At 35.6% G+C, this 15,224-nt stretch overlaps 1 protein-coding gene across 2 annotated transcripts; it reads right to left on the minus strand.

Annotated features, from left to right (window-relative positions):
* Positions 1–293: 293 nt before the first annotated feature.
* Positions 294–12,985, minus strand: LOC132598609 (dynamin-2A). Of its 2 annotated transcripts, XR_009566615.1 has the most exons (23): positions 12,324–12,985; positions 11,314–11,364; positions 11,065–11,185; positions 10,842–10,931; positions 10,324–10,385; positions 10,123–10,237; positions 9,636–9,978; positions 9,195–9,342; positions 8,540–8,641; positions 8,313–8,432; positions 7,290–7,373; positions 7,083–7,210; positions 6,737–6,821; positions 6,418–6,556; positions 5,898–5,974; positions 4,619–4,675; positions 3,317–3,464; positions 3,077–3,228; positions 2,650–2,763; positions 2,505–2,572; positions 2,058–2,230; positions 720–997; positions 294–603 (listed from the first exon to the last, which is right to left on the minus strand). XR_009566615.1 is itself a non-coding variant. In XM_060311581.1 (22 exons), the coding sequence occupies exons 1-22, from the start codon at positions 12,468–12,470 to the stop codon at positions 837–839; spliced, it is 2,685 nt and encodes an 894-aa protein (XP_060167564.1). In that variant the 5' UTR covers positions 12,471–12,985; the 3' UTR covers positions 294–836. The 2 variants fall into 2 exon arrangements, 1 of the variants encoding a protein (XP_060167564.1); XM_060311581.1 differs by having other exon boundaries at positions 294–997.
* Between the last annotated feature and the right edge of the window lie 2,239 nt (positions 12,986–15,224).

The raw sequence follows: 15,224 nt of genomic DNA on the forward strand, positions 1-15,224 counted from the left end.
AGTTCGGATTATCATTTATCTTGTTTTCGCATATAAGCAATGAGTTATTGCCGTATTGATTCCTGGAAAGGAAAGTACCACAGAGATGACAACACGTTTTAAGGTTAATTTAAGTCATATTAAATTATTAGTTTATGGGAATATCCTTGTATGCACCTCAAATGAAAGAGAATTTTATGTTAAATGGAAACAAGTAGTGCTATATTCCACCGCTGCGAAACCTGAACTCGAGACAAAGAGACGAAATGATCCAGCACAGCAAGAACAAGTTGCAAGCACTCAAAACTCGGGTAAATGATAAAAATAAAAATAAAAATACGAGGAGGAGAAGAATGTAATGATTCAATTATAGAACTGTGACAAAAAGAATCACTACAAAACTTTTCACTTGGTGTTTGATGGAAACTTTAAGCTAAAGGTCAAACCTAAGGATGCAACTGCAATCCTAAAGCATCAAATTAGATTATAAAGCAAGGTATCATCTACGATAGAAGTGTTTCACCAACTTCACTAAGCAATCTCGTCAAAATTTAAGCCCAGTTAAAGCTCAACCAACACTAGAGACAGCCACCCACCCCGGCAAAATTATACATGAAGGTTGTCCTGAAATTCCGAACATGAAACCAATATGTAGCGCCAGGGTTAGGATTGAGCAGCAACTCGAAAACTTTTTTTTCGTTGGTCAATGGAGGCCACTGGACTAATAGCTAAAATATTACCTAAAATGTGGAAGCTATGTATACAAAGATCTAGTGACAAAATCCGAGCACATCAAGAGCCCAAGAAGAGAGCAGGAACCAAAACCTCCTCAGCTGCCAAGAATATGAATCAAATGCCTAGGATCTATATCCAGAACCAGGAGGTGCAGGTGGCAGCCGGCTAGGTGTACGACGACTTCTAGACCCTACATCATCATTTTGGGCTCCATTTGGAGCACCATCAAATGCAGATCTCCAGTCATCACCTGATGACCGTCCTCCAGATCTTGGGGTGTTTTCTGCAGATGTCAATATAAGTCCCAATTATAACTTAAAAAGAAGCACAAGGCATCAAGGGTAAATAGAATATTGGTGATAAACTAAGTTTGTAGAAAGCCCTTCGCATATACAAATGAACTTGGAGAAAGAGGATGAATTGAAGATTGAAGCATAGTGATCTAGAACGTTCAATTGTCAGCATTGATTAATACAAGGTTCACAAACAATAATTCATGCTCTAGCTGCTATTTCAGCTTTCTCTTATGCTGTTAATTCATTTACAAGTTTGCGGATTAGGGGCATGGTGTAGAGTGATGCTTCAACCATGTTATCTTTTCACACCATAAAGAGTCTAAAATCTTAATACTTCATTGCATCTACTTCATTTGTTATTTAAAAGCCCACAAAATTGGAAGTCAGCTACGACCTTACTTGAACAAGATCTAATCTACAGGCTCATACCACTGTCTTGAGTTCTAAGTGTGACACCCTTCATTTCATTGTCAAGAAAAATAATAATATTAGAAGTCAGTTACGTCAGCTTGTGGTATTAGACTAAGATTTATGTCCCAGGTTCACTAGACCTATCTTTTACTGAATTGTGGTCCTGTCGAACTTAAATAACATCTTTCTAGGGGATATCTTAATCATATACTTAATTTTATCATGGCTCACTCAAGTTTCTAAGGGCAAGTGCCAACCACTTCAAATCCGTGTAACTTCAGCAAATATCCTACTAGGTAAATACACTCTAACTCGTGGTCTAGGCATCGGTATCCAATATAGTTCACCAGACGGCACATTTTTGGAATTCTATTATTTCTTTCTATTTTGTATCATCAATACTAAGTTGTCGTATTCAAAAGCAGTCATTTCAGCTCATGAGCATACATGTGCTATGTCATGGTGAATTACACATTAGAGGAATTCATTTTTCATTTTATTTTTATGGAGGCCGTATTATACTACAAGAGTTCGTTTTGATACTTTGAGATGGCAACATATTAACATGCTGGAAAGCAGTCAAGGAATTGAAGATTAAGGCTTCAAGTAAAAGCTATTAAAGGATTTGCCAAATACCAGCTCCATCACTATCTGAGTAGCTAGACACAGCAGCTGCTCGGTTATCATGAACACTGAGCTGCTGAGTGACCTTAGCAAGAAGAGAGGATTGTTTCTGCCAGTGCTCCCTCTTACGCTTCACATTGTGGTCTTCCAGAAGTAGCTCTTCGATCTTTGCTCTACTTTGTGCGCTACAGTCCAAATGTTGATACACAGGGGTGCAGTCAGAAGATAATAAGAAAGAAGCAAAGATGATAAACAGTAAAGAGAGTTTTGTTACGACAAACGAGGGTGTATGCATAACACTTTCATGGGCCATAGATAATCAGGGTTGATCAGTTTCGCGTAAAGTAATGTGAGATTGGTTTCTTATATGAAAAAAAAAAATCCTCAGCATACGTATGCGGTGAAAATCAGATCTCCTAGTATCCACGATTCCTGAAAGGAAATACAGCTGCTGCTAACCTGACAGAACTGTACAACTTATTAAGCATATCTTCTCTTGCCTTCTCTACTTGGCAAAGAACAACTGCCTGAAAAAACAGGTAATCAAAGTTAAACAGGGTATGGAGAACAAAACTGCAGGGAGTAACGATTAGATTATACTGACCTTCGGTACATTAGCTGCTAGACTGTTGAGAACAGCTTCAACATAACCACGTACTTCTTGAGCCATCCATCGAAGTTCTTCTTCTGGATCTGCAGGTTTCCTAGTCATCGTGTCCTAAATAGCAAAAGATCCAAGTATTTTCCATGTCAAATATTTGAAAACAGAGATTATGGAAAGAGAATATTCCATAAAAAGATGGTGTACAAATTAAGTGATCTCAAATCAAGAAGTCAAAATTTGAAGAGATTCTTTAAAGTTAAGACAAGAAGAATACTCCTGGCACTAAAAAGCTTTGTGCAGTAAAACATTTGAAAACAATGGTAGTAATCTGGTAAGGTAAACAGAAGAAATTGTTTCTGATGAGTAAACTGAAGGAACATTTATAGACAGTATCTGAGTCTTTAACAAACTGTATTTTGCTACTTACAAGTGACCCCTCTGATGAACTTTGCTTCATAGGTTGATTAGAATCAGCAGCAATAACTTGACCTCCTTTAGAACTTATGACAGTTTTAAATTTGTTTAACCACTCATTCTTCTCAGCCAAAGTTTCTGCCTTAAAAAGAACAGAACTTTGGGCTGCAATACAGAAAATTTGGTTGTAAAAAGAATGAAAGAAGGAACCATATAATTCCTTGCACAAAAAGTATGTAGGAATGTGCACCACCTTTAAGAATAGTCTTGTATTGAACCCTGCTTGTTAATTTGAACACAAGACTAGGTCCTTTTCCTCCATCAGGCCCAGTTGCCTTTTTATCTTTTAAACTTTTTGATGGTGCTTCGTCTTCTTCAGAAACCTCTTCAAGATTACATTCCTGAAAGTTCCGTATAACATGTTACATGATAGGCTAAAGGCCCAACGTATCCACAAGATGAATGTTATAGAGATACAAACATTTAAAGTGGATGTTCAGCCAGTCAGTCGTACAAGATTAGACAAAGGATCATAGTCAGCTGAAGATGCAAGTAGCACATACAGAAGATAAGATTTTTGGCTATATCCAACATAAATCTCAATATGAATTGGTCCATAGGTGCAAAACTGTGATAATTGAAAGGTGCTAAATAGGGATGAGGTAGACCTACAATCACACTGAAGGAAACTGTTTCAAGAGATCTACAATCTCTTAAAATGGATTCAGTTACAAGCAAATAAAATGGAAGCAAAAAGATCCATATAAGTTATGCCATCTTCGTGAAATGAAGGCTTAATTGTTGGTAATGAGGATGAGTATGAGATTTAGAGAGCTTCTAGTTCAAAAATCACCACTGTCAGCGAAATATTTTCACATGCTTGCAGCAAGAAAACGAGTTGACGCTAAGCAGACGCAAAAGCTAAATGTTACTCCCATAGCTATTGAGATGGCTCATCTGATTTTCTTGACTTTGATATTATAACTCTTCCAATATTTGATTTGCACATGATGTGGTTCCTATATCGAACACAACCCTACAATCTGATGCTGCAAAAACCTCCGTAAGTTTTTTTTTTTTTCCTGACAACTTAAAGACAACCTTTTCTGGGCCATAAGAGAGCATGGAAAGAATAAATTATCCTTCAATGATGTATACAACCATGAAGCATAACATGCCCGAGCAGTTTGACCAAGAGCTGTGTTATATGTATTGGTAGTTTGTTAACTTTAACATGGAAAGAACAATATATATGAAACAAACTGAAGCCAGAAAACATATCAATGTACCAAATGATAAAGAAAAGCAGCAAACAAATGTCAAAACAGATGAAGAACACTTTTGGCATTTAAATACCTCCAATTAAGGCGGACCACCAGATTGTCAAGGCCTACCCAGAAATATTAGCAGAGTAACAATTGGAATAAACGAAATGAACTCACAGAAGGCTTTTCTAATAAATCTATAAGAACAACGTGCAAAATACTTATCGAAAATTGAATGTTAAATATCAAAAGAACTCAGATCTCAAAAACAACAATCAGCATTTTAATACCTCCAAAGTAATTACACCATGGAAGTGCCGTTCTTCTTGCTTCTTGGTATATCCAAGCTGCAAAAGCATAACTAAAATCTATGAAACAGTTGCACAAACTAATTGGTATGATATCTCACATATTTTGCTAAATATTTTTACTTTTGATTTCCTTGATGAGGCACAAATAACCAAATAATATCAAGACTTATATATAAATACTACTTATAGAGATGATATTGCCTTAGCAACCATCTATATACATCCTAATAATCTGAGAAAAAGGGTGAAAAGCCAGCAAAAAGTAGAGAAGAGCTATAGTCAATTTATTGTTAACTTCACACAGATCTAAAGAAAAATAAATCTTAACTATTCAAGAAAAAATTAAAAAATGTTCAAATATACCACATACGTCAACCCCTAGAACTATTTTTTCATTCTCCCTTTTCTCCCACCCACCCACACACACACACACACACACACACACACACATATATATATTGTACAGGTCTCTATACTACTAGTGGGAGCTCAATTTTAGCTTTTTTCCTTTTAGGGGGGACAAATCTCATGTACAAGAAATATATAAGGTGACCAACATGGAGAACAATATTAAGTCATATTATATTGATCTATAACCGGTAGTACACAGGTATATTAGTGCACAAAGAAAGGGTCCAAGTAAAGGTTCCAGTTTTTGTCTGTTCGCACTCTTATTGCACAGATAGTACCCTACTTGGGGATGGTTTATCTTCCAAATTCTTCCAATTGAAGTTTGGCTTTGGACATATAAGTTCTTCTAGGTTTTTGTACAAACAGTTTATGAATTTTGAATATTAGGAAAACTGGAAAGATGTATAAAGAGAAAAGAAAAACTTCGAAAAAGTAGACTTTCAATTTAAATAGGCCGAAATACAGGTGAAGAGAAACTAATTTGGAATTTCATTGGTAGTATCAAAATACAGAAACATATTATCATTTGGTTTAGAATACAAGTAGTAACATCTAGTTCTCAAAAAAGAAAAAAAAAGAAAAAAAAAAAAAGGATACAAGTAGTAACATCTTTTCACTGCTTGATATGAACTAAGCAACTACGAATAAGACATGAACTTGCAGTAAACACAGAAGTATTGTACTTCTACCTTTCCTCCTTTCTACTATGAGCTGTTGACTCGTTATTGTTCTCAAAATAAATGGTAAGTTCCTACAATTAACTCTAACAGCAAATACTAACGATCACATACATATAGTTAGATCCAGTAAAGCATGTTAGCATGGCTTAAAAAGCTACAACGCTGACCTTTCCAGTCTTCTCATTTAAAACAAACCATCGTTTGCTCCAGCCACTTTTTTTATCACTTTTCTTTAGTAGAAACCCTGCATGTACAGGAAAGGTATGTGTAAGAACAAACAAAGCTAGCACTTTGGTACAACAAGAAATCCAAATAAGACAACTGGGAACCATGTTACAGTTTAAAGGTCCAGATAATCGCATCAGCTTGGAGGAATGTATTTGACTATAAATTCTCACTGCAAGCAAAAAGACTTATCCAGAATGGCATATAAATTCCTAATAAAAAGCATTTTTTAAAAGTTCTGTACTTAATTGATATCTTTTAATGAGTGTTTAAGGTCAAGAATCACTAAAAGTTAGTGTGAAATATTCTCAGTGAAAATGCTATTGTGGAAAGTCAAAAGAATTTTTAGGAATGCCATGTAGATATTATTAATGGCTATGTCTTAGGAATTTCAGGAATTAAGAAGTTCTCTTATTTCATGTACTTCAGTATAAGATTTTATTTCTGTAAGCAGCAAAGCACCTGCTGTTATCTCCCCATCGGGTCCTGCAGTCTTCAGGACTGGTCCTTCTTGTGAATCCTTATCTTGCTGACCTGATTTATCCTTCCCTGACTTTGAGTTTCCACCACTTTGTTCACCTCCAGACTGGGAACTGGTTGCCTATATTGAAAAGTTGTTGCAATTAGGAGAGCTTTTCTACTCATTATAACCATGGAAGGAAGAAGGAAAAAAAAAAAGAAGAGAAAATCCAAGTAGTTCCAAAGCTTCAGAACAGCAGAAGGTAAAGAACTCAAGCAATCAGTACTCTGTAGCCTGTACTCGTTAGAAAGACTGGCATACCCTATTCAACATGGATTGCTCTGCCTCTGCTGCCTTTTTGGAGGATTGGTTCTTCAGGCCGTCGTCACGCCGCTGCCTATCCATCCTGGAGAAACCAAAGATGTACCGTTCACCAAACAGCAAATAATTGGGAGCAAAAAGTAAAGGACATAAATATCAGAGAAACATGCAGCTCCCAGTAATATTTGTCTCACATTGTGATTAGCCTTTTGGAAATATAATTATTAGACATTTTGACATAAACCTGGTTATTGCTGTAATCGAGGTAACAGAAGAAATACAAACCAAAATGTGATAACAATATATTGGAAAGAGACCAATGGAAGGAGCTAGATTATGAGCATACCGCCTTTGCACCAAACGGATAAAGTGCTGTGGAGGGACATACACCCGCTCCATGTCAACAAGGGCAATAACCATATTCTTTGCTTCAGTTCTAAAACCATCAAGAGCAGTAGTCGCAATTGCAATTACCTAAGATGAATTATTTCCATAAGAAGCCAAGAAAATCACAAGATTCAACTTGTAAATTACAGATCCACATAATGGTCACCTCTTGCTTAAAAGGAGGATATTTTCCAAGACCTGGTGTTGAATTAGCAGCTTTTGCGACAATATCGACAAGTACTCGGTGCACCTACCAAAATTTCTAAAGTGGCTTAGACTGTAGAAAGAGGAACATACAGAGGGAACTTGGACAGATCGTTGGAGAAATGTTCAAGCAAGCATAATTCTCACTAACTGTCTCTGGCACAGATAAATGTTGCAATCAACTTGCATTCATTTTATATGAGAGTATTGCCAAAGGCCAGCCAAGCTATTGAAAGGAGAAGAACAAAAACAAAATGCTTCTGCAAGACAATTGTATAGTGCCAAAATTGCATAATTTCTTATTAACATGACTGTCTCAAGATGAATGTTGGGGGATTTCACTGGGTATGTTGTTGTCTCAAGATAAATGTTTCCCATTAACTTGGGGGCATTAGAGTATTGCCAAAGGCCAGCCAAGCTATTGAAAGGAAAAAAACGAGAAAAAAATGCTTCTGCAAGACAATTGTATATTTCCAAAAATTGCTTAATTTGTCATTAACACAGTTGATAAGAGTAAATTAATACTAGCCAAGAAATCACTTAATGAAACAATGAAAGGGTATCAAAAGGCTGGAGGCAAAGACTGTGAAAAGGTCCTACTAACCACAACTGTTGTCCTAGTATCATGTTTATAGGTGCTACGATCATGAAATTAGAAATTTTCATTTTTTTTTTTGTCAGTTAACCAAATAATTGATATCCATGTGCAAATAAACTAAAATGATCATAAAGGGAAGGGGAAAAAACATGAGGTATGTCATGTGGAAAAAAAGACATAAAAGTTGCAAAAATATTTTCTACATCTTTTCCCTTTTGGTGGTTGTCAAGAACAGGGAAAGTGACAACAGCTACAACAACTATTATGCCTCAATCCGAAATGTAGTTGTGAAGAGGGGGATAGTGAGATACATGAAAACTACTGAATCACTCAAGCAAAAACTAACAACCGTCTTGATTAAAGCAGATAATATTGAATAGGGATCACCTCTTCGACACAAAGTGTTGAAGGTTCTTTAGCCAGCTCCAATACACCCTTTATTAAAGACCTTAAACCTTTCTCAGGAGAAATAAGGTAAGGTTGATAGCCATCTGCTTCTAGCACAACCTACAACCAACATGAAAGGGTCACTAGAAAAAAATGAAGAATAAGGAAGTATTCATTAAAGAAGGAATATGCACTTGACTGAAGCCATGATGGAGTAAGAAATATACCCTCTTCACATTTTTTAGCTCAAAGTGTCTATCCAAAGGAAGCTGCTTAATCCTATCAGGGAATTTGCCTTCAAAACTAGCAATTACTTTCCAACCACCACCCTATAGATTTAGCATACATGCAGTGAGTATATAGCCAAATAAATTAGTAAGTATATAGCCAAAGAAATTACACTTTCAACCAAAATAACAACTAACATAACACATGGTTCTGTATACCAATCACGGATCCCAATTGCCAGAGGGCCCTCTAGGTTAACATTATAAAAGAAAAACTGAAAACGGAAACTTGATAAATGAATTCTCTTTTGTATAAGTTGAGCAAACTTGATAGATGAATGTGGCTACACCATGCACTCAATCTGGACATATTTTGACACCCTCTTGGTGTGCCATCAAGAAAATACTTTTGATGTATTAGAAAAAGTGTTTCCTACCGGCTTGTCGATAAACATATACTAACAAGAAGGAAAAAACTAATAAAGATAGTATTCACTTCCAGTAACACATAGCTTGATTTCTCAAAGGACAATTCACTTTTAAATTGGACAAACTGTTTTGACAGAAACTTTAAGCAACACGTTAACAATATCATGATTACAAACTGTAAAAGGAGTAATTTGGCTTTCATTCTTTTTCCTAATCCAAGACTCACCTCTCCAGTTGTAAGATGTTCGAGAAACTTATCCTCGAACTCACGACAAAGCTCAAGGGCTAAAGCTTTTGTACCTTCAGCACTATTAACCATTTGTTCGCCAAACTTTACCAGTTCATCCTTTACTGCTTGAGATTTTCCCTGGAGCCTGCAGGAGTTATAAAGGGAGGATTAAATCATGTGTCCTTACAAGTAGACAATGAAAAAAAAAATAGATAAAAGGAAGTAGATGGAGACTACAAACTCAAATATACCATACAACAATGAGCAACCTGTTGCAACTTTAACATAATTTTTGGAGGCCAAAGTATGTAAAAAAGAAATCAGCGAAGCAACATGCTTAGCAAACTAAATTGGAGAAAACTGAAACATTTGTATCGAAACTAATTTTACCAAATGTAAATCAAGAACGAGAAATTAAACAATGGAATAGGCCATCACCCTGAGAGTAGATTTGGAAGTCTGACTTTCATTCGGTTACGGATCTGTTGAGCAAGGGTCTCCACTAATGCTAGCCTACCAAGCTTGCTTTGAGGAGCCTTTGTTAATATTGATTTAAGACTTTCACTCTCAGCACGCCACGCTGTTTCTAACGAATTGTCATTGCCTACACCTCCCGACTGGGCTGAGGCTATAGAAACAGATTGACCAATCAAAGCAACCCATGGTATATCGGATGTGCTTGGTGGTCCCTGGTTTAGCAAAAGAGCATGGATAGCTGCAAGAACTTTTGGATCTGAAGCTGCTTGATCTACTTTGCTAATAATACCTATGGTTCTAGTACCTATAGCATTAGCAAAATATGCTTTGAGTGATCATGAGATAGGGAGAAATGAAGAAAATTTTCTGTGAAATACATATTTACTCGGAAAAGTTTTATTTCTTTGAAACAAATAATTGAGGCACAAAATTTGATAGTACAACTTACATTCTCCATCATGCTCCTTCACAAGTCTAAGTGCTTTATATGTGGAAATTTCTGGTGCTAGAGCAGCAGGAATAACAACTAGTAATATGGCATCGCTGCGTGCAACATATGTACTCTGTAAGGGAAAAATAACAGCCTTTAAACTCTTATAACAAAGGAAATTTCATTCATGAATTCCATGATGGGCAATCTCGCACTAACCAATGCACCATCAAGATGTCCCTTATCCACTCCAGGTAGATCAACCAACTTCAATGGAGGAGCTGTACAGCAAGGAAAAACAAAAGGCAGTTGAAACAGAAAATTTTGCCACAAAAACAACAAAGAAAAGTAGAAAACTATCTGCTCATGCAATTTGGACAGAGAAACATCAGCAAAAGACAATCCAAATTTCAGATCAAACATCAAATAAACAATCAACATAGGGCAAAACAAATAAAATTTAAAAAGATTTTTTCCATTACAATTAAGGTGCAGAGCAAAACTAGTATATCTCCAGGTACTATACCAAAGTTCAACTAAATCCAATGACAAGTATCAGCAGAAGAATCAAGGATTGAAAACTCCAATAGGAAAAATAATGTCAACCAATATTGGAGTTAGCATCCTTCTAATTTCTAAATGTGTTCAATACTACTACTAGATTAACACGGAAAACACAAAGCGTAAACATCCACACCACTCCTAAACTTAGCTGTAAACATCACTCTAAGACACACCTGTACTGGTTCGAAGCTTCAAATATATCTCGTCTCGGCTCTTGCTTGAGATCTTGCTTAGTCTATCCTGTAAAGAATGGCGAAGAGCACCTTTTGTTGGGCCAAAGAGTGAACAAGTATAATCAGAGTATGACCTATTTATAAGCCTTTGGTGAAAATAGATTCATAGAGAATTGTACTATAACATGAACAAAGGATATTGCAGCTTGGTAAAAGGCCTTACTTGCAGAGACTTGTTGGGATTTACTGTCGATTTGCAAAATAATTGATTTGCTGCTTAAGGAGCTATCCTTTTTAAGTTCAATGCATATAGGAGCACGAGTAGCACCTCCTTCACCAGTTGGCTGGCCAAATCAAGGTAAAAAAAGTATGGAAACATGAACAGAGAGTTGCAGCAATATCTTATCGTATGAATCTATTTGTACTCTTAGACATTATAGTTAAAATAAAATTTTAAGTAGAAGAAACTAACCAAAGCAGGATGTCCTATAAGACTGTTCAATACAGCTGATTTACCAGCACCCTGAGAAATTGTCAAAGATTAGATATATTATCCACGCAGTAACCAGAAGTGAATGAAGAATTAACCTGAAGATTCTTTTCACAACATCGGGAACAATTCAGCAATCATGCTATAAATATTTAGTTTGTATACAAAATTCAAACTCATTTTGGAACCAAATGGAGTGTGTGCGCTTTTGTGGGAGGGGGGGGGGGGGGGGGGGGAGGAGGAGATGGGTATTGTGAACAATTGAAGCCATTGTTAAATAACTTTGTATGTCTGTGACTTTATCAAGAAATAAAATCTATGTGTATCTTTTGTTAAACTTAAAGGACAAAAGTTACCTAAGTTGAGCTCTTTAAAAGGACAAAGGCTCACAAAGTTATTGGACAATCATTTATACTTGTTATTGTCAGCTAGTTATGCAACTGCTTGTTCCATGAGCAGGTGAGAGCAAATACTACAACAGCAACAACATACCCAGTTTAATCCCACAAGTAGGATCTGGGGAGAGTAGGATGTAGGCAGACCTTACCCCTACCTTTTGTGAGGTAGAGAGGCTGTCCCCGGTAGACCGTCGGCACAACGACGCATAACCAAAACAGGCTAGAAAGAAAGAAAAAATATCGGCAGCAAATGAAGCAACAGATAACAATAAAAAACTAAGTAAACAATACTATACAAGGACTAAATAGTAATACTACAAATAAGGAGACTAGCCGCCCCCTGTCTCTCCCACATAAAGGTGCTACAACACTCAGCAAATACTATAAACCACATATAGAATGTCGCCATTCCTCGGTACGCGAAAAAAGCTCATATTTACATCAAGTTGACAAATACATATCCTTCAATACAAAAATACGCATGTAGGTAGTACTTCCAAAATTCCCATACAAAGTTGCATTGCATTGCATTTAGGAAAAAATAACATAACACAGATCACAGAATATAGCAAAGCAATCACAAATCAAACTTACAGTATTGCCAAGCGCTACTACATTAAGGAACGTTGAAGGCCGTTTATTAGACGAAGCCGCCACGTCATCAATATCTTCATCGGCTAACAATGCAGCCGCTTGCCTCATCGCATCGCCGAGCTGCTCCAATTCATCAATCGCCTCCATTGATCCAAATCAAACAATAACCAAAACTACACCGTTTAACAATCAGATCACTCGTACACCAATATACTCATACATTACATGCATAAATGCATTTGTAATTTTTTATTTTTTTTTTATCTCCTTCGAGTAATAATACGATCACTGAAATTGCACAGAACAATGCAATTACAAACTACGAACAATTATCTCAAAGTAGGTTGAATTACAGCTGATTGATGGAAGTTATTGACGGCGATGAAGGGATAGTTCGTTGTTGGAGATTTAACAGATACCGAAAATGTCGATAATGAAAATGCTTTCTCTGATTTGGTATTCGGTTTTATTATTTTGTGAAAATGTTTTTTTTTTTTTTCCTTAGAATTTGATCGTTGGACTGTCATCTGGGCAGTTACTACAAATTAAATATCAACCGACTAATATGCGCCTTTACGTAAGGGGGGGACACCACCTGCATTTTGCTTTTACGACTAATTACAATGAGCCCTATCTACTTTTGAAAATTACACTAATTAGCCATCCAAAATTCCAACTGTATTTTCTTGCAAAAATATAATAAGTGCTTCTGAAAATTAAAAATGTTATATTTTTGTCAAATTCAAGAAAAAAAATAACTGGTGTTTCCAACTATGTCCTTAGCATTAAAGAAGTAGTCATGTTTAATATTGCTCAATTCTTAAAAAAAAAAATCTAATAAATATGGGTAGTTTAGTAAACTCTACATTGTATATATTGATTTCTTAATGGGCGTGATTTTTACTAAGATGACATTTATTTTTGGGACGGAGGGAGTATATTCTTGTAGGATTAATATGAAGATTTGAGACCCAACTGACTCAAGGTGGTGTTGAGTCTTCATACTAAGGACCCGTTTGGACATGATTTGAAATCATGGTTTGAAATTATGTTTGAACATGTAATTTGGATATTTTAAGGAGTATTTTCTCTTATAGACATAAAAACCGCACAAGTTGTGAAAACTATCAAAACATTCTCAATTCTTATACAATCTTATCAAATGAGTAAGTCATAGTACATAACAAAATTAATAAGCTAATTCATAACAACCGGCTCAAAATTAATACTAGAAGACCTTTCTAAAAATACAACATCAACTGATCAAATTTTAATTCAATAAATAAAATTAAACTATGGGTCTTTTTTTTTACAAAATTAAAAGGTTGGTAGACATAAATAAAATTTGGTGGAAGTTAATGAGATTGGTAAATGATTATTGGGGGTAATTGTTAAAAATATCTATCTACTTATGGGTCTTTTTTTTACAAAATTAAAAGGTTGGTAGACATAAATAAAATTTGGTGGAAGTTAATGAGATTGGTAAATGATTATTGGGAGTAATTGTTAAAAATATCTATCAACTTATGGGTTTTTTTTTACAAAATATAAATTTATGAGTTAAATTTTATATTTTAAAAAGTTGAAACTATGGTTTCAAACCATGATTTCAAACGCATGTCCAAACGCTGGTTTGAACCATGGTTTCAAAACTCATGGCCAAACGCCTACTAAATTCGAACTCGTAGTATTGTGATACAAATGCATTATGTGATTTTTGTATTGCATCATTGCCAATTTTTTGTTCTTTTCCCACTAACATGCTGCTATGCTATTTTTCTTTCTTTGTACTTTTATCACCAGCAATCACTACTGAATCATGTCTAAGTCATCCTATGGTGGGTAGTTTGTGATTAACTTTTAAGAACTATATGATATTTTCTTTTCTTTTTTCCCTAATTTCATCACTTATTGCCTGGCAATTTTTCAATGCAAATCTTCGAGGATTAGTAAATTAATGCATTTTAATTTTAACAAATGTAGATGCATTCTTTACAACTAATTTCCTTATAAAGTGGGTTAATTTAAGTGTAACACCCCGTACCTTTAACTTAAGCTTTGACCATGATCCTAGACTTAGAAAAAACCAGATAAAAAATGTGGAAATTTGAAATTTCCTCTTCAGTTGTAAGATGGTGGTTTACGCCCATGAACAGTGACCGTATTTCAGTATACGGCCCATAATTCAAGTCGTAAACTAGTACCAAGGATTTCTGAGCATTCTGGAATTTGGCATTTGGATGTCAAATGGTTAAATACGGACCGTATTTCAAAATATGGCCCGTATTTCAAAACTCATTTGGAATTTGGGAAAACTTCCTTGATGAAAGTTGTAGAGCTTTGAAATACCTTTCCAAGGGTATATTATGGGGGTCAAACGGACATCTGTGCAAAGAGTTATGGTCATTTTACTGAAGAGACGCAGTGCAGACTGTATTTCAAAATACGGACCGTATTTCACAATACGGCATGTATGGATTTCGGGTCCTTTTAGTTGAGTTCATAATAATAATGACTGGTGGGTTTCATTAATGAAAAGAAAAGCGGAGGCCCGCCATCTGCTAGCATTGTGGTTTTCCATCGATTCTTTCAAAATACGGCCAGTATTTAACTGGGCGAAAATTTTAATTTTTTTCAGAACAGTATATATTCGTCCGTAACAGTTCACGTCATTATTTTTCATTCCTTCAAGCCCTAGAACGACCTCCTACCCTCCTCCATCATCAAGAACACCAAGGTAAGCCCACTCTAATTATTCCAACTCAATTCTAACATATATTCTAATAATCTAAGCAAGAAATTATTGTTCCTAATATAGGGTTTTCAAGAAAACCCATCTCAAGGTTCAAGAATCAAGATTTAGGAAATCTTCTTCAAAACTCAACTCTTTAATTCAAGCTT

This window comes from Lycium barbarum, chromosome 6, assembly GCF_019175385.1.
Source record: "Lycium barbarum isolate Lr01 chromosome 6, ASM1917538v2, whole genome shotgun sequence".
In the NCBI taxonomy this organism is placed as follows: Eukaryota; Viridiplantae; Streptophyta; class Magnoliopsida; order Solanales; family Solanaceae; genus Lycium; species Lycium barbarum.

Coding starts and splice junctions, on each gene's coding strand:
- LOC132598609 (XM_060311581.1), bottom strand. CDS start 12,470: ATGGAGGCGATTGATGAATTGGAGCAGCTCGGCGATGCGATGAGGCAA. Junction 7,211..7,289: donor ATCCTCCTTTTAAGCAAGAG/GTGACCATTATG, acceptor AATTCATCTTAG/GTAATTGCAATTGCGACTAC. Junction 6,822..7,082: donor ATCCGTTTGGTGCAAAGGCG/GTATGCTCATAA, acceptor TGGTTTCTCCAG/GATGGATAGGCAGCGGCGTG.